The sequence below is a fragment of the Oryctolagus cuniculus genome, chromosome 11 (assembly GCF_964237555.1).
Source record: "Oryctolagus cuniculus chromosome 11, mOryCun1.1, whole genome shotgun sequence".
Classification (NCBI taxonomy): Eukaryota; Metazoa; Chordata; class Mammalia; order Lagomorpha; family Leporidae; genus Oryctolagus; species Oryctolagus cuniculus.
Window position 1 is genome coordinate 25826107 of NC_091442.1, and position 23288 is coordinate 25849394.

General features: G+C 57.8%; 1 protein-coding gene across 13 annotated transcripts in view; it reads right to left on the reverse strand.

Annotated features, from left to right (window-relative positions):
• The window catches only part of TTLL9 (tubulin tyrosine ligase like 9), a 57549-nt gene that overhangs the window by 13890 nt on the left and 20371 nt on the right, over positions 1–23288 (reverse strand). For all 13 annotated transcript variants that reach the window (XR_007919332.2, XR_007919334.2, XM_008256157.4 and 10 more), the window contains 5 exons: positions 13176–13287; positions 11953–12138; positions 3404–3472; positions 2696–2770; positions 1341–1431 (listed from right to left, as the gene is read on the reverse strand). Coding sequence is in view for 11 of the 13 variants with exons in the window: in XM_008256157.4 (XP_008254379.3) it covers positions 1341–1431; positions 2696–2770; positions 3404–3472; positions 11953–12138; positions 13176–13287 (533 nt within the window). In the remaining 2 variants the exon portion in view is untranslated. The remainder of the gene's footprint in view (positions 1–1340; positions 1432–2695; positions 2771–3403; positions 3473–11952; positions 12139–13175; positions 13288–23288) is intronic.

Consider the following 23288-nt stretch of genomic DNA (forward strand, 5'->3'; position numbering starts at 1 on the left):
AGGCGCTCAGGGGCTGAGGCAGACCCCACAGGAGGGGGGGATTCTAGGGGCTTAGTTCAGAGTGTGGAGCAGCCTCAGGCAGGAGGCACCAGTGGACAGGGGCCCCGGGGGACAAAGAGCTTGGGCCATGGGCAAAGCGGAAGGAGATGCAGTCGGTGAGGCTGGCAGAGGCTGGGTCACACACGATCCTTGGGCGTCTTCCACCAACCACGGGGAGCCACGGCAGGGTTCCGAGCCTCAGCACGGCAGTGAAGGGGACCAGAGCAGTGGAGCATCAGCGAGGACCGGGATGCAAGCCAGAGGGGTGGCCAGCAGCTTCAAGAGCCGCGCTGCTGACAGTGAAGAATCCAGGGAGGGGAGGCCACGCCCAGAATCATTCTCGGTGGGTGTGGAGGGGCTGTGACCCAGACCAGTCGGAGAGGCTGGGGGATGAGTCGGATCTGGGGGAGGTGGCAGAGTTTGACTGTGGGGCTCGTTGGGTTGGAGTTGCTGGTTGACTTCCAAGGGGGAGTCGCCAGCTGCTGGACATCAAGATCTGGGGTTTGGGGCCAGGGTCTCGACTAGAGACAGAAAGCTGGGAGTCGCTGCCATCTGGGTGGTGTTTAGAGCTAGGAGACAGGACAGGACACTGGGGGAGGGAGGAGAGAAAGAGATCTAGGAACCCCCCCGTCCCGTGGGGGAGTCACTGCCGGAGGCGGGACAGAGGCAGGTGGCATCAACACTGCTCTACTGATGTGCTTCAGTCCACAGCGCCCCATGGTGGCCCCTCCCCCACACCAGAGGTGTCTGCAGGTCGCGGGCCCATGTGGAAGCAGAAGCAGGGGCCGTCCATCACCTGCCAGACCTCAGGAAGAAGGCACGTGCCCACCTGGCCCCTGCACTCTGCTCCCACAGGTGACTCCTGGCTGTCCCCCGTCACTGTCACCACTGAGGACCCTCCCTGACCCCCAGGTCACTCTGTGTCCCTTCACCCTGCTTGACCCACTTCCTAGCACCCACCACTGCATGGGGCTGTCTGTCTCTGGGACCTATGTTCCCTGAGCGCAGGGTGGCAGTAGGCACCCGGGACAGAGGCTGGCACCCAGTGGGCACCTCGCAAGCATCTGCTGCGTGGTGCATGGATGGGCAAGCCGGGTCTTGCAGAAGGGGGCCAGCAAGGGCGTTGCCAGCCAGAGGGAACAGCCCGGGCAGTGGCTAGGAGGGGAGAGTGCAGGCCAGGCCCCTATACCCCGTCACGGCCAGTGTCGTGCTGTGCCCTTGGCAGATGCCACTCAAGGCTTGTTGACTGACTTTTGGACCGGCTGAGGGTAGAAGGCCGGGGGGTGGAGCCCACACCTCACCTCCTATCAGGTAGGGGTTTTCAATGTAACGCTGAGCCACGTAGTTCTCCACGGGGATCTCGTCTTTTTGCTCTTCGGAATTTCTCGGTTCCTAGCGGTCATGATCACTGTTAACGTCCGCTGGGCGTTTCCCAGGGGCTACGCCCTCCAGGGACGTACTACCGTGACGCCCATTTCACAGATGAGAAACAGAAGCACATGGAGGGAGCCTGGCGTGCCCGGGTCACTGAGCTGGTCAGTGGGACAGCTGGGGTGAGGACTCACAGTCTCAGCCCAGGACCAGAGCATGTGACCCCTGTGCCTGGGCTGCCCGGGGGACAGCCCTGGGCCGTATGTGCCTAGTTTTACTCCAACTGATTAAAAGTAAATGAAATCAGATAGGCTTTTGTAACGGGGACAAGTGTTTGGCACAGCGGTTAAAACACTTCTTGGGATGCCTGCATCACATCGCAAGACACCCAGTTGGAGTCCTGGCTCCGTTTCCAATCCAGTTTCCTGCTTATGTGCACCCTGGAGACAGTGGGTGATGGCCAGCAGGTGGGTGGTCCCTGTCACCCATGTGGGAGACCCAGACTGAATTCTGGGCTCCAGGCTTCTGCCTGGTCCAGCCCTGGCTGTTGCAGACATTTGGGGAGTGAACCAGTGGATGGAAGACTGGTTTTCTTTCTGTCTGCCTTTTAAATAGAATGAAAATATATTTAAAAAAAAATTCTAAACAAAATCACGCTCCAACATGGATGAAACATGAAGACGGCGTGCTCAGTGAATTAAGCCAGACACAGGATGCGTATCGGGCGTCCACCAACACGAGGTTCCCTACAGGAAGCAGGGATGGGGAGCTGCTGCTTGCTGGGGACCGAGTCTCGGCTGGGAAAGGTGACGCGCTCTGGAGCTGGACGGTGGGCATCGCTGTGCCATGGCACGGAGCCGCACTCTGCATTCTGGCTAAATGGCCAGTTCCATTTGTGTATGGTTTCCCACGCTTAAATAAAAGGGACAAAAAGATTTAAAATTCGCTCCTTCAGGGCCCCCCAGCCACCTACCGGGGCTCGGTGTCATGAGGCTAGTGGTCCCCAGGTCGGGGAGCTCAGGCACACAGCATTTCCAGGAAGTTCTCCGGGCAGTGAGTGCTCCCCAGACCACCCGAAAGGCCCTAGGACAGCCCTCTCCCCCACCACACCCCCACTGTCCGCAAATCCCTCCCTGCCCACTGTCCCCTTTCCAACATGGGGGAACGAGGCCCAGTGGCAGGCCTGCCTCCTCCAGCCCCCACCCCAGGGCTGCGTCAGCCAAGGGCAGCCGGGCCTGGCCTCCCCCCCCCCCGACCCCTCCCACCCCCCCCCACCTCTACTCACATGGCTGCTGCAGAGGTTGATGGTGCTCCGGGCAGGCTGCAGCTCGAGGCTGGCGAGCTTCTTCCCCACGGTGCCCTGACAGTTTCACGGGAGGAGTCAGGTATGGGGGAGATGCAATTATTGAGCGCCTGCTGTGAGCCTGCTGGTGCAGAGGGTGCTCCTCCCACACACCCACACCACCATCACTTCTGAGGTTCAGAGGCTTCGGTAATCTCCCCTGAAACCACAGAGCTGTCGAGGGGCAGAGGCAGGACGGGAACCAGCAGGTGCACAGCGCAAGGACGGCGTCTGGGCAGAGACGGAGCCGTCTCCCAGGCCCCAGCGCAGTCCAGACCAGAGGAAGTCAGCCAGCCAAGCTCCCCCCAGCCACGTGAGCAGGAAGACCAGATCAAGAACACGGGCTGAGCGCTTCCCACGTGCCAGGCGCCGCTCCATTCGTGGGGTTTGATGTGCAGTAACGCACCACGTCCTTGGCAGGTACTGCTACTGTCCCCACCCACTGGGGCACCGAGAGGGGAGTAACTCGCCCGTCCACCATTGCACGGCCATTGAGTGGCAGGCTCAGGATTCAGAACCAGAGCCACACTCCCAGGGCAGGCCAAAGGGCAGAGCTCTGGGCCAGCCTCGGAGCTGAGGGAAGAGAGACGGCTCCTCCCCCAAGCCGGGCAGAGGAAGGCGTGGGACGAGGGGCTCTGGGGGCAGGCTCACCTTCCTCCAGTCCATGATGTCCTTTAGCCTCCGGAAGAGGAAGATGCCCTTCCCCTGCGACCGGGCTACCTGGGACAAGGACGGGGGCAGAGAGGCCGCTCAGCGCTGCACGGCCGCTCCCCTGCACCCGTCTCCCGCACCTGCCCTGAAGGGGCTGGAACAGAAAAGGTGCTAAGCACGGGAGAGCGGGAAGGGGGGAAGAGAGGGGGAGACTTCGCTCACAAAGATGTGCATCTGCATGAATAATGCAAGAGAACAGACAATTAAAAAACCATTTCTAACAGTCCTGGGAACATTTCATCCAGTTCTTTTTTTGGAAATCAATTTGCCTTCCTAATTAGGTTTTGCTTCGGCTAATACTGCAATCAGCCTGCCTTCGCTGAACCCGGCGTGGGTAATTCTCAGCCTCTGAGTCCCTGGTGGCAGAATCCCTCACGTCCTGCGGAGCGCTCCTCCAGCGGTCACCGCCTGGCCTCGCACTCTCACACTGCCAGGGAGCTCGCTACCCTCTCCCACCCCAAATGGTACATAGTAGGTGCCTACTGTGTGCTGAACCACGAGACAGTGGTAACCCAGGCCTTGTGAATTGTTCACGGTCTCACTGTGCTAAGCTAAACTTCACCAGTCTAGTTCTGGCTTCTAGAATCTCCTAGAAAAATGGGATTCCCGGGTGTCAGAGCAGCCCTTTAATTACCTGCAGCCTCTGAGCAGGTGCAAACTCACTCCCCTCTGTTCTCCCCGGGTGTGGCCCCCGAGCCCCCTGTACATTGCAGGGCACACACAACAGGCAGGTGTGGCTGTACAGGTTGACCATGACGAGGGGCTCTGCTCTGCCTGCCGTGCCATGCACCCTGAGGGTGCCCAGAAGATGGGGTACCCAAAAGACTGTGGGCCATAGGCAAGGGCTTAAGGACAACCAAGCAGGCACAGCACTTTGGGAAAGCACCTGAGCCACGGCTTCCAGCAGTCCTCAACTTTGACAAGACTTGGATGGGCACTTGGTAAAGGAAGACTGATCAGCGTCAACATGGGAGCAGGTGCGTGACGGCACCAGCCACCCGGGAAGCACAGATGAGATTCCCAGTGTGGTATGACTACGCCCTCCCTGAGAACAGCTAGAACAACAGACACCACCAAGTGCTGGGCAGGATTTGGAGAGCCTGAAACTCCACTCACGGCAGGTGGAGTGTGCGCTGCAGGGAGACCCTTAGGTGGCATCCTCAAAACTACGACTCAGCAATTCCTCTCCTAGGCACCCGCACACCCGGACACCCGGACACAGACACCCACAGCAGCACCATTTGTAACTGCTCCAGCCTTGAAACTCCCAAATGGATACACGTTGGCCCCATGGACTGGGATACGACCATGACCGACCGTCACTGGTTTACAAACACTCCCATCAACAAGATGAACCGTATGACGCTGAAGGGGAGGAACCAGACACGATGGAGTCCCACTCTGACTCTGCGCATATGAAGTCTGGACAGACAAACTGAGCCTATGCCACAACTGGCTCGGGGCTCTGTGCACGGAAGGGGCCCGAGGGGCTTCTTTGCTGATGACCTGGCTGTTGGTTACTTGAGTGCACTTACTTTGTGAACATTCAGATTGGACTCCTACTTCCACTCCAAGTACCTCTTTAGGCTCACACATTCTGGTCTGGGAGCCACACCCACCCCTGCTGCCCTCGCCACAGCCAGTCCTTTCCTGGCAAAGCCCAACCTCTCACGGCGGAGACAGAAGGCCAGATACTGGTTTTCCTGGCTCCCCTTGCAACTGGTGGACCCACTTTTGGCCAATGAAACCTTGGAAGACATCTGTCTGGCAATCCTGGGACAGATTTTTCTCCTTGTTAAATGCATGGGGGGAGGGGGAGTTGGTGCTACAGCGCAGTAGGTAAAACCGCCACCTGCAGTGCTGGCATCCCATAGGATGCCGGTTCAAGTCCCAGCTGCTCCTGACTGAGCTCTCTCCTATGGCCTGGGAAAACGGTAGAATACGGCCCAAGTGCTTGGGCCCCTGCACCCACGTGGGAGACAAAGAAGCTCCTGGCCCTGGATCAGATCAGCTCCAGCCCTTGTGGCCATTTGGGGAGTGAACTAGCATAAGACCTTTCTCTTTGGGCTGGTGCTGTGGCATAGTGGGTAAAGCCACCACCTGCAATGCTGGCATCCCCTATGAGTGCTGGTTCAAGTCTCAGTTGCTCCACTTCCAATCCAGCTCTCTGCTATGGCCTGGGAAAGTAGTGGAAGATGGCCTAAGAACTTGGGCTCCTGCACCCACATGGGAGACCTGGAAGAAGCTCCTGGCTCCTGATCAGCCCAGCTCCGTCCTTTGTGGCCAACTGGGGAGTGAACCAGCGGATGGAAGACCTCTCTCTCTCTGCCTCTCCTTCTCTGCGTAACTCTTTCAAATAAGAAAATTAAGAAAAGAAAAAAAGATCTTTCTCTCTGGCTCTGCCCCTGTTTAATTCTACCTTCTAAATCTTTTTTAAAAATGCATCAGGAGGCCGGCACCATGGCTCAATAGGCTAATCCTCCACCTGTGGTGCTGGCACCCCGGGGTTCTCGTCCCAGTTGGGGCGCCGGATTCTGTCCCGGTTGCCCCTCTTCCAGGCCAGCTCTCTGCTGTGGCCAGGGAGTGCAGTGGAGGATGGCCCAAGTGCTTGGACCCTGCACCCGCATGGGAGAACAGGAGAAGCACCTGGCTCCCGGCTTCAGATCAGTGTGATGCGCCGGCCACAGTGGCCATTGGAGGGTGAACCAACGGCAAAGGAAGACCTTTTTCTCTTTCTCACTGTCTACTCTGCCTGTCAAAAATAAATAAATAAATAAATAAAACGCATCAGGGAGGAAGGTGACATGGGAGGAAAGAACTGGTTCCTGTTTTCTTTAAATGCTAGTTGTCTGCAGAAGTGCCGCCTGCAGTTCCAACAGCCACCTCCACAAATGATCACCGATATTCCCAGGCCCCTGCATTCTCCAGGGCCCCACCGGAAACCCAAGGCGGAGTCCAAGCCCCTCGATCCGGGGGCGAGCCTTAGGGACCGTCACAACAGTGTCCAGCCGCAGTGACGGTGTGTGGGTTCCAGCACTGGATCCTAAAGGCAATGCAGCTCCCGCCTGGCTCTCTTGCCGGGAGGGCGTTACCCTTGAAGCCCAGCACCATGCCGCGCTGGAGGGGCGGAGGGACACTGCGTCTTCCCGCCCTCTGCAGAGGCTCACACCTCCCGCCACCGCCACCGGAGGCTCCTGAGCCACAAACAAGGCAGCACTGGCGCTTCAAGCCACTACGCTTTGCGGGCTGTGTCACTCAGGAGGAGGAGCCAGAATGCGACTCCAGGCCAGTGGTGAACTTCTCCGGGGTCCACGCCGAGCCAGGCACCAAGACCTCCACACATGCCCACGTCAAAGCTCCAAAAGGAGGCCTTCGGGCAGAGGCACTGACACGACCCCCAGGGCTCAGCCAAGAACAGCGAGGAGCCAGGAGGCTGCGCACATGCCCAGTCACCTGGCCAGCAGGACACAGCGCTAGGGGCACCCAAAATCGTGACACCACACGTGCGGGGCTGCTTCCGGGAGCGTCTGTCTTACTTGATAACGTGGTATAAAATGCTGGCTCCTGAATTATGTCTCTTCCAAAAAGATTATTTTTGCTAGGAAACAATATTTGAGTGGATTATTAGAATGAACTATACCAGCTGTGGCCACCCAGTCCTCGTCCCGTGTCACCACTGTTCTGTCCCTGCTAGAGGCCACACTCACCAGGTGTTGAGCAGTCAGGGGTCTCCCACACAGCTATTCCCCCCATCCCTGCTGACAGGACACGCTGCTTCCCATTTAGCTCAACCCCTGCGTCCTCTGGGGAGGTCTGAGCCCCCCATTGGGGTTCCATGCCACTGCCACATGATTGGCCAACAAAAGTCTGCTGCAAGGACTTCTGGGAGGAGCTTCATCTTTTCCAAAAGGGACCCAAGGCCAGGGAGGCGGGAGGGGTGTGGCTAGAGCTGTGTCAGCCACCCTGTGACTGAGAGGCGTGAGCCGCCTGCAAATCGTCCCTGGAACTGCCCTTTCTCCATTGGAGGACACTCCCCAAGGTCTGTAAGCTCACATGAGATGGACTTCGTCTTTATCTTCACTAATTCCTACCCAGATTGTCGCGTTTCCAGCAGAAGGAATTCTGCTACGCGTGCGGGCAGCACATCACAAGCTATCAGCGGTGCCAGTGACGCTGCCATCCAGAGCAATCGGCCATTATCACATTACGTTGCAATCACTGCCGCGGTCTCAAAGGACGGTGCACGCCCTACACGACCTGGAGGCAGCGATGGTTAGCGTCGAGTACCGTGGCACAGAGAACGGCTGAACAGCTTGTGAGGGGGCAGCGAAGTCGTACCCCACAGGCCTCCAGTGCAGGAGAGCAGCGGGCCGAACGCCACGCGGTGTTGACGTCCTTGCCAGGGGCTGCTGCCCGTTCCGGAGACACGGGAGGACCCCGACAGCGACTTCCCTGGGGCCTCCCTGGGGCCTGGCTGGACTCGCCCTCAGGCTGCACTTGATCTAGGAGCTTCCACTCTCCCTGGCCCCTTGCTTCTTCCCCTCTCCTCTCCGAGGTTGGACGCTCTCCCCACCTCACCCTGCTCCCTCTCTACTTTCTCCTACAGGCAAAACTCCGGTGCATTGGGGGCACAGTGGGTTAAGATGCCAGCATCCCACATTGGGGCGCCAGTTCAAGTCCCTGCTACCCTGCTTGCCATCCAGCTTCCTGTCGATGCACCTGGAAAGCAGAGGAAGACGGCCCAACACTTGGACTCCTGCCATGCACGTGGGAGACCTGGAAGGAGTTCCAGACGCCTGGCCCCAGCCTGGCTCAGCATCTGCAAAGTGAACCAGCAGATGGAAGATCTGTCGCTCTTTCAAGTAAATAAATAAAAACGAATCTTTAAAAAAAAAAAATGCCTCTGGTATATTTAGCCTTGTCTTGTGGTTGTTTCTTGGAGGACCCAGAGTAACAGTTTGGTAACTATTTTTAAATATAGTTTGTTTTTAAAACATTTATTTAAAGGCAGAGCGAGGGGGAGAGCAGGACGGTGGGAAGGAAGGACGCGGTGGCAGAGAGGGAGGTCTTCCAGTCACCGGCTCATTCTCCAGATGTCCACACCGCCTACGGCTGGGCCAGGCTGGAACCTCTACTTGGACGATCTACTGCCTTCCCAGGCACATTGCGGGAAGCTGGCTTGGAAGCACAGGAACTCAAACTGGGGTTGCGATATGGGTAAGGGCATCCCAAGCAGGGGCTTAGCCTGGCATACCTCCACCTGCTCGTTATTTTAACGGATGTGTCTATGGGGTACAACATGGCAGTCTGGTCCGTGGATTCAGTGTGTGCCAATCCCCTTCTCTCCCTGTCAGGACTCCGTGCTGGGAGTCTTGGAGCTCCTTGCTTGTAATTGCTTTCTTTTACAAACAAACATTTTATGTGTTTGAAGCCACTATTCTTGGGGGCTGGCACTGTGGCAGAGCGGGTGACATCGCTGCCTGTGACACTGGCATCCTATATCTGCACTGCTTCGTGCCCTGGCTGCTCCACTTCCAATCCATCTCCCTGCTGGTGGCCTGGAAAAGCACGGGGGAATGCCCACATGCTTGGGGCCCTGTATCCACATGAGAGACCTGGATGGAGCTCTGGCTTCAGCCCGCTCCTGGTCTTTGCGGCCATTTGGGGAGTGAACCAGTGGCTGCAAGATGTCCCTTTCTGGCTCTCTTTCAAAGTAATTAAATCCAGGGGCCGGCGCTGTGGCACGGCGGGTTAAAGCCCCATCCTGAAGCACCAGCATCCCATGTGGGCACTGGTTTGAGCCCGGGCTGCTCCTCTTCCAATCCAGCTCTGTTACAGCCTGGGAAAGTGTCGCTCCCCCTCTTCGTGGAGGAACGACACAGGACCCTGCGCTGTTCTTTCTGTCTGCTCGGCCCTCCCCGGGTTTGCTGCTGGTTCTTCCCGGGTTGGCTACTATCCCTTCCACCTCCGTGGAAGGGCAGTTCCCCCTGGCCACATTCCCCACTTCCGCAGGGGAGCGGCACACCGCCGGCCGGCTCGTCTCGGGGGCTGCACAGGTGTTCCTTCAGCTAGATGTTCCCCATAGATGTTCCCCATAGATGTTCCCCGTGCATGCCGTCTCTCTCCTCCTTTATAGTCCTCCTCCGCCAATCCTAACTCGGCTGCCCACACGCCGAGTACGCTGCTCTCCAATCAGGAGCAAGTCCTACAGTTTATTGGTTGAACTGGAGGCAGCTGGGTAGAAGCTGTTTTCTCCTCTCCCAGCGCCATATTGTAGGAGAGCAGATGCATAGAATAAGTCTTAATTCCAGTAACAGTCTAGTCCGAGCTGCTCCCCACAGAGGAGAGCAGATGCATAGAATAAGTCTTAATTCCAGTAACTTAGTCTAGTCCGAGCTGCTCCCCACAGGAAAGCAGAAGATGGCCCAAGTGCTTGGGTCCCTGCACCCACATGGGAGACTCGGAAGAAGCTCCTGGCTTCTAGCTTCGGATCTGCACAGCTCTGGCCATTGCAGCCAACTGGGGAGTGAACCAGCAAATGGAAGACCTCTCTGTCTCTGTCTCTCTGCCTCTCCTCTCTAACTCTTGAATCAGACCTCTGGGGGCTGGGGTGGGGGTGCTTTAACAAGCTCTCGAGAGGACTGTGCCCCCGCCCAGAAACCTGGCTACTCCAGGCGTTGTCCAAGGCCCCACAGCTGCAGATGCCCAGTGCTGCCCAGACCTGCTGCAGCACGCACTGCAGTCTCACCAGGTGCCCGGGGGACACGCAGGTTCGCTAAAGCCCGAGAGACACTGGCCAGGTGCTTCCCAGGGATCTGCCTGTGCTCCTAGAAGTAACAACGCAAATGCCTGTTACTCGTGGTCACGCAGACAGCACGATCTCTCTGCACAGGGATAGCTTGCAGCCTGTAGGTAGGAGGAACCGGCTCCCCTGCAGCTGACGGATGAGCAGGTGCACCCAGGGGCACTCAGTAACCTGCTCTCACTCACAGAGAGCCAGAACCCAGGCCACGCAGACCAGAAGCACCCTCCCCCCACTCCCCAGATGGGGCGGCTCAGCTCTCTAGGGAGACAGCCAAGATTCCTCCTCTTAATTGCAGCGTCTGCTGCTAACAAAGGCTGTAGGCTGGGAAAGGAATCAACTTACTACACAGTCGCTCGTTCCCAATTAGTGCAAATTATCATCTGCCTAATCCCCACCGCGCCAAGCTCCAGCCCTCCTTGCCACGCCTTGAAGAAGCAGAGGCGCCCGGGGACATCTGGGCCCAGCACCTGCTGGGAGCACCCCGGGGGTTTCTCCTGCCCAGCACCGGGTCCCCAGCCAAGCATCAGCCAACACTGGGCCCCAATCTTCAGCTCCACAAGGAAGGGCCGTGCCCTCTTCCCTGCCCCCAGCTCTCTCCCGGAGGCCTGGCTCCTGCTCTGGCCCGGAAAGCTGACAGGGGCCTTGATGATGGCCTTCGAGACCATGGCGGCCCATGGCTTGGTGGCAAGCGGGCAACCAGCAGGTGCTCTGCCCTCCACTTGGCTTCCTGACCCCTGAAGGGCTTGGGCCACACACTCTGCACACGCAGTTCCCTCTGCCTGGACGCCCTTCCCTCCCTCCCTCTGTCTGTCCATCCATCCTTTCGATGCCTTCAGGCAGCGCCATGCTGATTCTTGTAACATGAACAACAGCGGCTCTCACTTGCTGGGTACTTACCACCTTCCCCACCTGTGTTACCCGACTTAGCCACACAACACCATGCAAGGTACTACAGTTATTCCAATGTGGTTGATCGGGGAACTGGGACACAGAGAAGTTAGGTAACCTGTCCTAGGTCACACAGCCACCAAGTGGTACAGCCAGGACCCAGACCAAAGGGTCTGGTCTCAGAGCCCAACCTCTGGCTTCTGAGATGCCTGCCCGGCCGGCAAGGCCCCTGCACTCCCTCTCCTACGCCAGCCTCCTCGCCAACACTCAGCACCTCTCTCCTCTGTTGACTGTGGGCTGAGGCCAAGGGCTTTCTATAAAACAAGGGCTTAGAGAGGCCCAGGACCCTTCCAGAAGCCCACAGAGATGCACGTCATGAGCAAACTCTGCAAGTGACTCCAAGTTTTTTGCACCAAAGCAAACTTGCCTTTGAATTCCGTTCTCCCACCTTGTTGATGTTCCCTGTATTTGCGGATGCTTGGGTACACAGCCCTGGCTCTTTCAAGACTGGGCTGACACCGACACCGCTAACGCCCCTGGCTGCACAGCCACTGCTGTCCCTCGGGCCGAGAAGAGAGCTCTGGATTCCCTGCCATGGGGCCCGAGCACCACTTGTGCATTCAGTAAGTGCTTACTGAGCACCTGCTGTGTGCCAGTCACAGCTGCTGGGCCCACACTCCGCGGAGAAGCGGAGCCCACGCCAGCCCTCGAGGGCAGGCAGAGAGGCCATGTGAGGCCAGCTGTCCAGCAGAGCCCGGCCCGCAGTGGGCCCCCTGCCCCCGCCCCGGGCACTCACGGGCTTCATGATCCAGGTGATTCCCGGGTTTTTGCGAAACTCCTCCACGAACAGGTGGTACTCGCAGGGCAACTCAAAGGTCTTGGGGAAGAAGTCGCACTTGGCTGCCTCCGGCTTCCCCGCCTCGCGCTCCAGCTGCTTCCGGAACCGCTTCAGGTTCTTCACCATGTAGTTCTTGCGGGTCAACTGGGAGGCAGGGCAGGCCGTGAGGGCCCCGCGGCCTCCCCGCCCCGGCTCACGAGACAGGAGCAGCGGGAGTGACCACACTCATACCCTCCTCCCAGGGGAGGAGACGGGGACCCAGCTGCCCAGAGCTACCTCCCCTGTGGCCGTCGACTCCGAAGGTCACGTTCCTCACCCCAAGCTCCCTGCCACCCCCATGGGAGACCCGGGTGGAGGTCCAGGCCCTTGGCTTCAGCCTGGCCCAGCCCTGGCTGTTGTGAGCAGTTGGGAAGTGAACCAGCAGATGGAAGACGTAATCCCACCCTATGCCTTTCAAACAAGATGAAAATAAGCTTAGTTTCTCGAAGATGCACTTATTTGGAAGAGTTATAGACGGGGGGAGCAGGGTCAGGGAGAGGGATCCTCAGTTGGTTCACTCCCCAGGTGGCCACAACAGCTACGACTGGGCCAGGCTGAAGTCAGGAGCTTCTTCCGGGTCTCCCACGTGGGTACAGGGGCCCAAACACTTGGGCCATTTTCCCCACTGCTTTCCTAGGTCGTTAGCAGGGAGCTGGATCAGAAGTGGAACAGCTGGGACACAAGCCAGTGCCCAAAGGGGATGCTGGAGTCGCAGGTGGTGGCTTTGCCTGCTATGGCACAACGCTGGCCCCAACAAATAAGTTTTTCTATTAACTACTAAGCTACACTAAGTAGCCACTGCTGAGCTAGCACTTTGCAAGCCTCCCCTCCCCCTCCCCCAGCCCCACCTCTTTCTTTAGAAATCAAGCTTCCCCCAGAGACTATCGTCACCGGTCACTCCCCAAGCCTGCTGCTCCCTCAGTCCTTGCACCCCCACCAGCTTGTCTCTCACATGGCTGCTATTGAGGTCAGGACCCCAAAGCCCAAGGCCAGGACAGCCAACTCCCGCATCAGGCTCCGAGCCTCACACCCTCCCATGTAGCGTGGGTGGTGGACCCCACGTTCCCACAGGTTTTTCTACTCTGGCCCTTGTGCCCCTGAACGCTGCTCACGCCCGCCCCCAGTGTCCTGAGCAGACCCACCTCGTAGTGGTTCCGGAAGTGGCTGATGCGCACGCGCTCGTCCATGTAGGTGTGGTCAAAGTTCTCCCGGAGCCAGCTGACGTCGCACCAGTAGAAATCCCACTCCCCTTCACTGCGGGAGGGAGACGCAGAGTCACAGCCAGAGGACCTGGCTGCTGCTGGGCTCCGTGGCCCTTGGAGGGGCCTGCACGAGCGCACACATGGAGCGCCTTTAAGGGTCTTTGGGGGTCAGCTGTGGGCCGCTGCTACTCACCTCTACTTTGTAAGAGTAGAGCAAAAGCTAGGCAAGGCGGACATGAAAATCCCGGCAGCTGGCTGCCCTTGAACGAGCAGCAGGTGCGCCCACAGCGCCTCCTGGCCTCGATGGGCAGGGCTGACAGCCGTCCGCAGCTCCCATCACTCGCTAGGGCAGGGGCCCACCAGCCACCCTCACCTGGTCCTGCTGCCGGCCTGGCCACCCCCACAGAGGAATTAGGCAACATTTGCAAGCCCTTACCAGCCACCAAGCCCTCAGTGAATCCTCAGAGCTCTCAATAGGACGGACTGCTGGGGAGGACTCGCCCATGCCCCTGCCAGCCTCCAACTCCTGAGCCCGCATCCCCCACTGTGCTAGGGAGAGGGGCAGGAAACTAGACTCACCCACCAAATCTGGGTACCACTGCTGGAGAGCAGAGGGAAGGGGCTTGGAAAGATGCCACAGGAAAGAAAATGACATGGCCACAGTCGCCCGATTTTTTAAGTAAAAAATGACAGCTGTAACTGAAGGCCCCTGAATGTTTTTCTCTCCTGACCCAGGGGAAACCATTAATGGGAGCATGGTGTGTCATTTCTATATGGGGCCTCTGCAGGATTGCTGCATGTGTGTGCCCAGACGTAGGATGTGGAGCTACGTGGCAGGTTTTTAGGCTTTCTAGGTGCTAGGCCCTGTCCTTAGGACTTTACAAATGTACCTCCTTTTTTTTTTTTTTTTTTTTTTGACAGGCAGAGTAGACAGTGAGAGAGAGACAGAAAGGTCTTCCTTTGCCATTGGTTCACCCTCCAATGGCCGCCATGGCCTGTGCGCTGCGGCTGGCGCACCGCGCTGATCCGATGGCAGGAGCCAGGTGCTTATTCCTGGTCTCCCATGGGGTGCAGGGCCCAAGCTTGGGCCATCCTCCACTGCACTCCCTGGCCACAGCAGAGAGCTGGCCTAGAAGAGGGGCAACCGGGACAGAATCTGGCGCCCCGACAGGGACTAGAACCCGGTGTGCCGGCGCCGCAAGGCGGAGGATTAGCCTAGTGAGCCGCAGCGCCGGCTATCAAATGTACCTCCTTGATCATTATAGAAACCCTGGAGCCAGTGCTGTGGTATAGTAGGTTAAACCTCCGTATGGGTGCCGGTTCGTGTCCCGGCTGCTTCTCTTCTGATCCAGCTCTCTGCTATGGCCCGGAAAAGCAGTAGAAGATGGCCCAAGTCTTTGGGCCCTTGCACCCACGTGGGAGACCTGGAAGAAGCTCCTGGCTTCAGATTGGCACAGATCCAGCCATTGTGGCCATTTGGGAAGTGAACCAGTGCATGGAAGACTCTCTCTCTCTCTCTCTCTCTCACTCTGCCTCTCAAATAAATAAATATTTAAAAATGAAAAAAAGAAACCCTAAGTGTTAGGTTCCATTATTACACCTGTTTTGCCTACAAGGAAACTGAGGCAGGCACAGAGATTAAAGAGCTCACTCACATTCATCTAGCTGGCAGGCGGCACAGCAGGACCTGAATTCAGGCCGCGGGCTCCGGAGCCCAGCCACTGTGGTCTCCTCACACACCTTGCTTTTTCTCAGCAACCTTTCGTTTGGGGGATCCAGCCCCTGATATCTGTGAGTCTCATTCCGCCTCCCCTCCAGCAAGTGGACGCGCCACAGTGCACGCGCCTGTCTTCCTGTCACCAGGTGTCTGGCTGAGTGCCCTTCTTCCCATTACAGACACTGTGCTGAGCTTTGACACCTTGGAGGGGAAAGCTGAGCAGCACCTGGGCACGGCCAGGTGGGCGGGGAGGGGTGGGGTGGGGTGGGGTGGGGTGGGGGAGGGGGGGAGAGGAGATGCCAGGGCGCACTGAGGGTGGCGAGGCCGCATGGAGAAGCCTCAAGGTCCTTCTTGGGTTGAGCTCTGGAAGCGCCTCCTCTGAGTGGCCCCCAGAATGGATTCTTCCTCATCCTCATCCTCACTCTGGCCCCTGGTGTTGCAGAGAGAAGCCCCATTCCTGGCCACAGGAGCGGTGAGCTGAATGCCGTGTTGCCTTAGCAGCTAAGTTTTTTATTTTTTTTTTTTTATGACTTATTTATTTGAAAGGGAGAGAGAGAGAGAGAGAGAGAGAGAGAGAGAGAGAATCTTCCATCTGCTCGGTTACTCCCCCAAATGTCCATAACAGCCAGGTCTGGGCCAGGCTGAAGTCAGGAGCCAGGAATCCATCCGGGTCTCCCACACGGGTGGCAGGGGCCCGAGCACCTTGGACGTCACCTGCTACAGCAGTAGCAGCTGGAGAAGTCTGGGTTGTGGCTGGAACTCCCTTAGGGATTTTCAAGGAAGCAGAGTGCAGATTAAACCGCTCCTCAATTCCCAGATTCCCCTGCACACGGTGGGACCCCTGAAGGCAGCAAGGCAGGCCCCGCCTCAGGTGGAGCTCAGGGGTGGGGAGGTGGGGGGTGATGGAGAAGCGTTCTCAGTCTCCTGCAGGGGGCATTGTGTGGGTGACACCTCCCAGCACACAGGCCCCCATCACAGCCACAAGCCTCAGTCTGCCTTTTAAAAGGTTAACAGCCATGTCCCTATTTTAACATTGACTGGAGGGGCCAGTGCTGTGGCATAGCGGGTAAAGCCACCGCCTGTAGCGCCGGCATCCCATATGGGTTTGAATCCCAGGTGCTCCACTTCAGATCCAGCTCTCTGCTATGGCCTGGGAAAGCAGTAGAAGATGGCCCAAGTGCTTGGGCCCCTGCACCCACCTGGGAGACCCAGAAGAAGCTCCTGGCTTCGGATTGGTGCAGCTCCAACTGGGGAGTGAACCAGTGGATGGAAGACCCCTCTCTCTCTCTGCCTCTGTCTTTCAAATAAATAAATCTTAAAAAAAATATATTAACTGGAATAAACGGCATAACTATCAAGACAAACCCGTCACTCTACATATAACGTCACGAGCTCCTCTATTTAAGTACAACACTGAGTGGATCTTGCGGAAAATCCAAACAGCACACGGCACGCACAGATGGCGATGCAGCCAGGAGCTACCTGCTTCGCAGCGGCACCCTGAGTTATTAATGAAACCCCGGACCTGGGCCCTCTCCAAACCTCCCCTGGGGCCACGCCGCAGGCACAGCAGTGGTGAGGGCTGGCTTCCGCAGTCAGATGGAAAGCTGCCGGAGACAGGCCCGCTGCTGCCGACGCTGGCCGGTGCACTGGGGCCTCCTCCAGGCGCCTCGGCCCCGTTCCCCCCAGGGCCTGCTCTGAGCCAGGTTCCGCCGCACAGGCACCCCCGGCCCTGAGTCAGGAGCCCTGGCTCAGCTCCTGCCGCCTCGGGGACCCGCGGTCTTTCCTGAGAGTCAGCTTCCCCTACATGGGACGTCCCGGAGTGAAAACTTCTGGTTTGGATTGTGGACTCCCAGGAGCGAAACTGACATTTAATTGCTAGATGGGCGCAGGAGAGAAGTGTTTCTTTATAGATGGAGCAGGAACCCCTGAGTCAGAGTGCCGTTTCAGTCAGTGTAGCAATAATAACAGATTTAGGCCAGACTCCTCTAAGATCTGAAACCTTGCTGTAAAGTTTACTGATCCTGCGGCAGGTGCTGTGGCAACCTGGGTGAAGCTGCCACTTGTGACACCGATGTCCCACACAGAGTGCCGGGTCAAGCCCTCACTGCTACAAATCCAATCCAGCTCCTTGCTAATGCACCTGCAAAAGAGGCAGAAGATGGCCCAAGCACTTGGTCCCTACCACCCACAAGGGAGACCGGAAGGAGTTCCTGGCTCCTGGATTCAGCCTGGCCCAGACCTGGTCATTTGGGGAGTGAAGCAGTGGATGGAAGATCTCTCTCTCTCTCTCTCTCTCTCTGCCTTTCAAATAGCACAAAAATTAAAAAAAAAAAAAAAAAAAAAAAAGCCAAGTCTGTTGATATTTGATATTTGCATAGTATGTATTAAGTACAAATCAGAAGAAGAGGGCTGGGCATTTGGCCTAGCAGCTGACACCAGGTTCAGATGCTCGCGTCCCCTACGGGAGTGTCTGGTTCAATACTCGCCTCTGGCTCCTGATTCCACTCCCTGCAGAAGTTGGCTTTCTGCCACCCAGATGGGAGAGCTGAATTAAGTTCGCAGCGCTCAGTTTCAGCCCCAGCTGGGGCAATTGTAGGCATCTGGGGTGTAAGCCAGCAGATGGGAAATCTCTCTCTGCCTCTCAAATATTTTTAAAACAAATTTTTTTAAAAAAGAAGAAAGCTCATTTTCATTGCAGGAGCCTGGCAGGCAACACCTTCACTTGGTGATCCCGGTAACATGCCAGAGACAGGTTGGCATCACGAACCCTGACGTGGTGCCCCGGGAAAGGGGCGGCGGCACTTCCATGCCTTCCTGCCAGAATGCACAGCCTTGGGACGAGAAAATGCCAGATGAACCCAAAGTGCGATCGCTCTGCAAAATGCCCGGACAGAACTATCAAGGTGTCAGGGTCACAAAGGGTGAGGAAAGGCCGAGGCACGGTCGTGTATTTGAGGTGATGCAGTCAACTAACTGCAGGGGGAATCCTGGACCGGACTCCGAAACAGAGAAAGGATACTCGGGGAAAACCAGTGAGATCCAAATGATGTCTCCAATTCAGTTCACACTAAGTAGCAGTGTTAATTTCCTAACTCGGACAAGTCCATTAGGATTACAGGAGCAGAGGAAACCAGGTGAAGGCACTGACAAGGGGGCTGTGCACTACAGCTGGCCCGCCTTCCTGCAACCCTGGGTGGAAAATACTGGGAGAAGAAGTCGCATCTGCGGTGAACACGAACATATTTTTTTCCCTCGTCGTTATGCCCTACGTGACACCGAACAGCAGCTACTTCAATAGCAACATCTCGTACCAGGCAGCGTAAGTCATCTAGGGATGAATTAGAGCGTACAGGAGGGGCTGGCGATGCGGTGCAGTGGGTTAAGCCAAGCTTGTGACGCTGGCATCCTGTGTGGAGTGCCTGCTCGAGTCCTGGATACTCCCTTCCAATCCAGCTCCTGCTAATGCACCTGGGAAAACAGCGAAAGATGGCCTAAGTGTTTGGGCCCATTGCCACCATGTGGGAGGCCTGGATGGAATTCTGGGCTCCTGGCTTCACCTGACCCAGCCCCAGCCACTGAGGCCATTTGGGGAGGACCCAGTAGATGGAAGCTCTCTCTCATTTCGTTATTCTGCCTTTCAAATAGATACATAAAGAAATCTTTTTTAAAAGTATATGGGAGGCCGGCGCCGCGGCTCACTTGGCTAATCCTCCACCTGCGGTGCCGGAATCCCATATGGGCACTGGATTCTAGTCCCGGTTGCTCCTCTTCCAGGCCAGCTCTCTGCTGTGGCCCAGGAAGGCAGTGGAGGATGGCCTGAGTGCTTGGGCACCTGCACCTGCATGGGAGACCAGGAGAAGCACCTGGCTCCTGGCTTCGGATCAGTGCAGTGCACCAGCCGCAGCATGCCAGCTGTAGTGGCCATTTGAGGGGTGAACCAACGGAAGGAAGACCTTTCTCTCTGTCTCTCCCTCTCATTGTCTGTAACTCTACCTCTCAAATAAATAAAAAATCTTTATTAAAAAAAAAGTATATGGGAGGGTCTGGCGCTGTGGTGCTGTAGCTAAAGCTGCCACCTGCAGTGCCGGCATCCCATATGGACTCTGGTTTGTGTCCCGGCTGCTCCACTTCTGATCCAGCTCTCTGCTGTGGCCTGGGAAAGCAGTAGAAGATGGCCCAAGTGCTTGGGCCCCTGCATCTGCATGGGAGACCCAGAAGAAGCTCCTGGCTCTTGGCTTTGCGTCAGCGCAGCTCTGGCTGTTGAAGCCAATTGGGGAGTGAACCAGGGGATGGAAGACCTCTCTCTCTCTCTCTCTCTCTCTCTCTGCCTCTCCTTTTCTCTGTGTAACTCTGACTTTCAAGTAAATCTTTGCAAAAAAGTATATTGGAGGCTATGCATGCGTTACATGTAAAGACTATGCCTTTAAGTCCTTTATATAAAGGACTTGAACATCTGTAGATTTTGGCATGGGGGAGGGGTGGTCCTGGAACCATTTCCCCAAGGATTCTGAGGGACAACTATATTTGTGAAACTTTCCTGCAAGTCTAAATTATTTCAAATTAGAAATGCTTAAAAGATGGGTACGTTTAAAAGGGCAAAGCTGGGCCCCCTACCTCATACCATATGCAAAAATTCTAACGAGCTGGATGAAAGACCTAAACATGAGAGCTGACACTATAAAACTCTTAGAGGAAAACACAGGGTAAATCTTTGTGACCTGAGATTCGGAAATGGTTTCTTCTGCTGTGACATCAAAAACACAAGGAAGAAACGAAAGAAAACAGATAAGCTGGGCTTCATCAAAATTAAAAAGCTGTCTGCAGAGGCACTAGCAAGAAAGTGGGACGGGGATGCACCAAGCGGGAGCCAATATCTGCAAATCCTGTACGTGACAAGGGCACGAAGGACTCAAGTCGCAGTCGAAAGGGAAGCAGTCTGTCCTGGCGTCAGCAGGACTTGGCTCAACCAGCTCAAGCAGATGTTCAAAGGCCGAACTCCTACGTGAACAGTTAACGGGTGCGGGGGGGGGGGGGGGGCTTGATTCCATTAGAGTGTCGGGGGAGGGGCCTAGGAAGGGATTGTGGCCGATTAGGTTGCCGGGTGCAGCTCGAGATCAGATCGCGATGACTTCCTAAGGAGACACCAGAGGGTGGAAGCAGAGCGCCCTGTCTCTGGTGCATCACGGGGTCGTCCCTCCCTCACCTGCAGGCCTCACCTGTGCCTGCCCCGATGGGGCCCCCATCTCGGACTGGGAACCTCCAGAACTGTGACTCAGAATAAACCTTCGTCCTTCGTAGGCAGTACCTCTCAGGCGTCTTACAGAGCTGACTGATGTAGACTCAGTTTGAAAACAACGGGCTTGGCTTTGAGCAGACGTTTCTCCAAGATGCGCAAAGGGCCAGCACACACGTGAACAAAGGCTACACGGCATTAGCCACCAGAGAAAAGCAAATCACCACAGGAGGTACTGCCCCACACCACAGGAGGTACCGCCCCACACCACAGGAGGTACTGCCCCACACCACAGGAGGTACTGCCCCACACCACAGGAGGTACCGCCCCACACCACAGGAGGTACCGCCCCACACCACAGGAGGTACTGCCGCACACCACAGGAGGTACTGCCCCACACCACAGGAGGTACTGCCCCACACCACAGGAGGTACTGCCCCACACCACCACAGGAGGTACTGCCGCACACCACAGGAGGTACTGCCCCACACCACAGGAGGTACTGCCCCACACCACAGGAGGTACTGCCCCTCACCACAGGAGGTACTGCCCCTCACCACAGGAGGTACCGCCCCACACCACAGGAGGTACTGCCGCACACCACAGGAGGTACTGCCCCACACCACAGGAGGTACTGCCCCACACCACAGGAGGTACTGCCCCTCACCACAGGAGGTACTGCCGCACACCACCACAGGAGGTACTGCCCCACACCACAGGAGGTACTGCCCCACACCACAGGAGGTACTGCCCCACACCACAGGAGGTACTGCCCCACACCACAGGAGGTACTGCCCCACACCACAGGAGGTACTGCCCCACACCACAGGAGGTACTGCCCCACACGACAGGAGGTACTGCCCCACACCACAGGAGGTACTGCCCCACACCACAGGAGGTACTGCCCCACACCACAGGAGGTACTGCCCCTCACCACAGGAGGTACTGCCCCACACCACAGGAGGTACTGCCGCACACCACAGGAGGTACCGCCCCACACCACAGGAGGTACTGCCCCACACCACAGGAGGTACCGCCCCACACCACAGGAGGTACTGCCGCACACCACAGGAGGTACTGCCCCACACGACAGGAGGTACTGCCCCACACCACCACAGGAGGTACTGCCCCACACCACAGGAGGTACTGCCCCTCACCACAGGAGGTACTGCCCCACACCACAGGAGGTACTGCCGCACACCACAGGAGGTACTGCCCCACACGACAGGAGGTACTGCCCCACACCACAGGAGGTACTGCCCCACACCACAGGAGGTACTGCCCCTCACCACAGGAGGTACCGCCCCACACCACAGGAGGTACTGCCGCACACCACAGGAGGTACTGCCCCACACGACAGGAGGTACTGCCCCACACCACAGGAGGTACTGCCCCACACCACAGGAGGTACTGCCCCTCACCACAGGAGGTACCGCCCCACACCACAGGAGGTACTGCCGCACACCACAGGAGGTACTGCCCCACACGACAGGAGGTACTGCCCCACACCACAGGAGGTACTGCCCCACACCACAGGAGGTACTGCCCCACACCACAGGAGGTACCGCCCCACACGACAGGAGGTACTGCCCCACACCACAGGAGGTACTGCCCCTCACCACAGGAGGTACCGCCCCTCACCACCACAGGAGGTACTGCCCCACACCACAGGAGGTACTGCCGCACACCACCACAGGAGGTACCGCCCCACACCACAGGAGGTACTGCCCCACACCACAGGAGGTACTGCCCCACACCACAGGAGGTACCGCCCCACACCACAGGAGGTACTGCCGCACACCACCACAGGAGGTACTGCCCCACACCACAGGAGGTACTGCCCCACACCACAGGAGGTACTGCCCCACACCACAGGAGGTACCGCCCCACACCACAGGAGGTACTGCCCCACACCACAGGAGGTACTGCCCCTCACCACAGGAGGTACTGCCGCACACCACCACAGGAGGTACTGCCCCACACCACAGGAGGTACCGCTCCTCACCACAGGAGGTACTGCCCCACACCACAGGAGGTACCGCCCCACACCACAGGAGGTACTGCCGCACACCACCACAGGAGGTACTGCCCCACACCACAGGAGGTACCGCTCCTCACCACAGGAGGTACTGCCCCACACCACAGGAGGTACTGCCCCACACCACAGGAGGTACCGCCCCACACCACAGGAGGTACTGCCCCACACCACAGGAGGTACCGCTCCTCACCACAGGAGGTACTGCCCCACACCACAGGAGGTACTGCCCCACACCACAGGAGGTACTGCCCCACACCACAGGAGGTACTGCCCCACACCACAGGAGGTACTGCCCCACACCACCACAGGAGGTACCGCTCCTCACCACAGGAGGTACTGCCCCACACGACAGGAGGTACTGCCCCACACCACAGGAGGTACCGCCCCACACCACAGGAGGTACCGCCCCACACCACAGGAGGTACTGCCCCACACCACAGGAGGTACCGCCCCACACCACAGGAGGTACTGCCCCACACCACAGGAGGTACTGCCCCTCACCACAGGAGGTACCGCCCCTCACCACAGGAGGTACTGCCCCACACCACAGGAGGTACTGCCCCACACCACAGGAGGTACCGCCCCTCACCACCACAGGAGGTACTGCCCCACACCACAGGAGGTACCGCCCCTCACCACAGGAGGTACCGCCCCTCACCACAGGAGGTACTGCCGCACACCACAGGAGGTACTGCCCCACACCACAGGAGGTACCGCCCCACACCACAGGAGGTACTGCCGCACACCACAGGAGGTACTGCCCCACACCACAGGAGGTACCGCCCCACACCACAGGAGGTACTGCCGCACACCACAGGAGGTACTGCCCCACACCACAGGAGGTACTGCCCCACACCACAGGAGGTACTGCCCCTCACCACAGGAGGTACTGCCCCTCACCACAGGAGGTACTGCCCCACACCACAGGAGGTACCGCCCCTCACCACAGGAGGTACCGCCCCACACCACAGGAGGTACTGCCCCACACCACAGGAGGTACCGCCCCTCACCACCACAGGAGGTACTGCCCCACACCACAGGAGGTACTGCCCCACACCACCA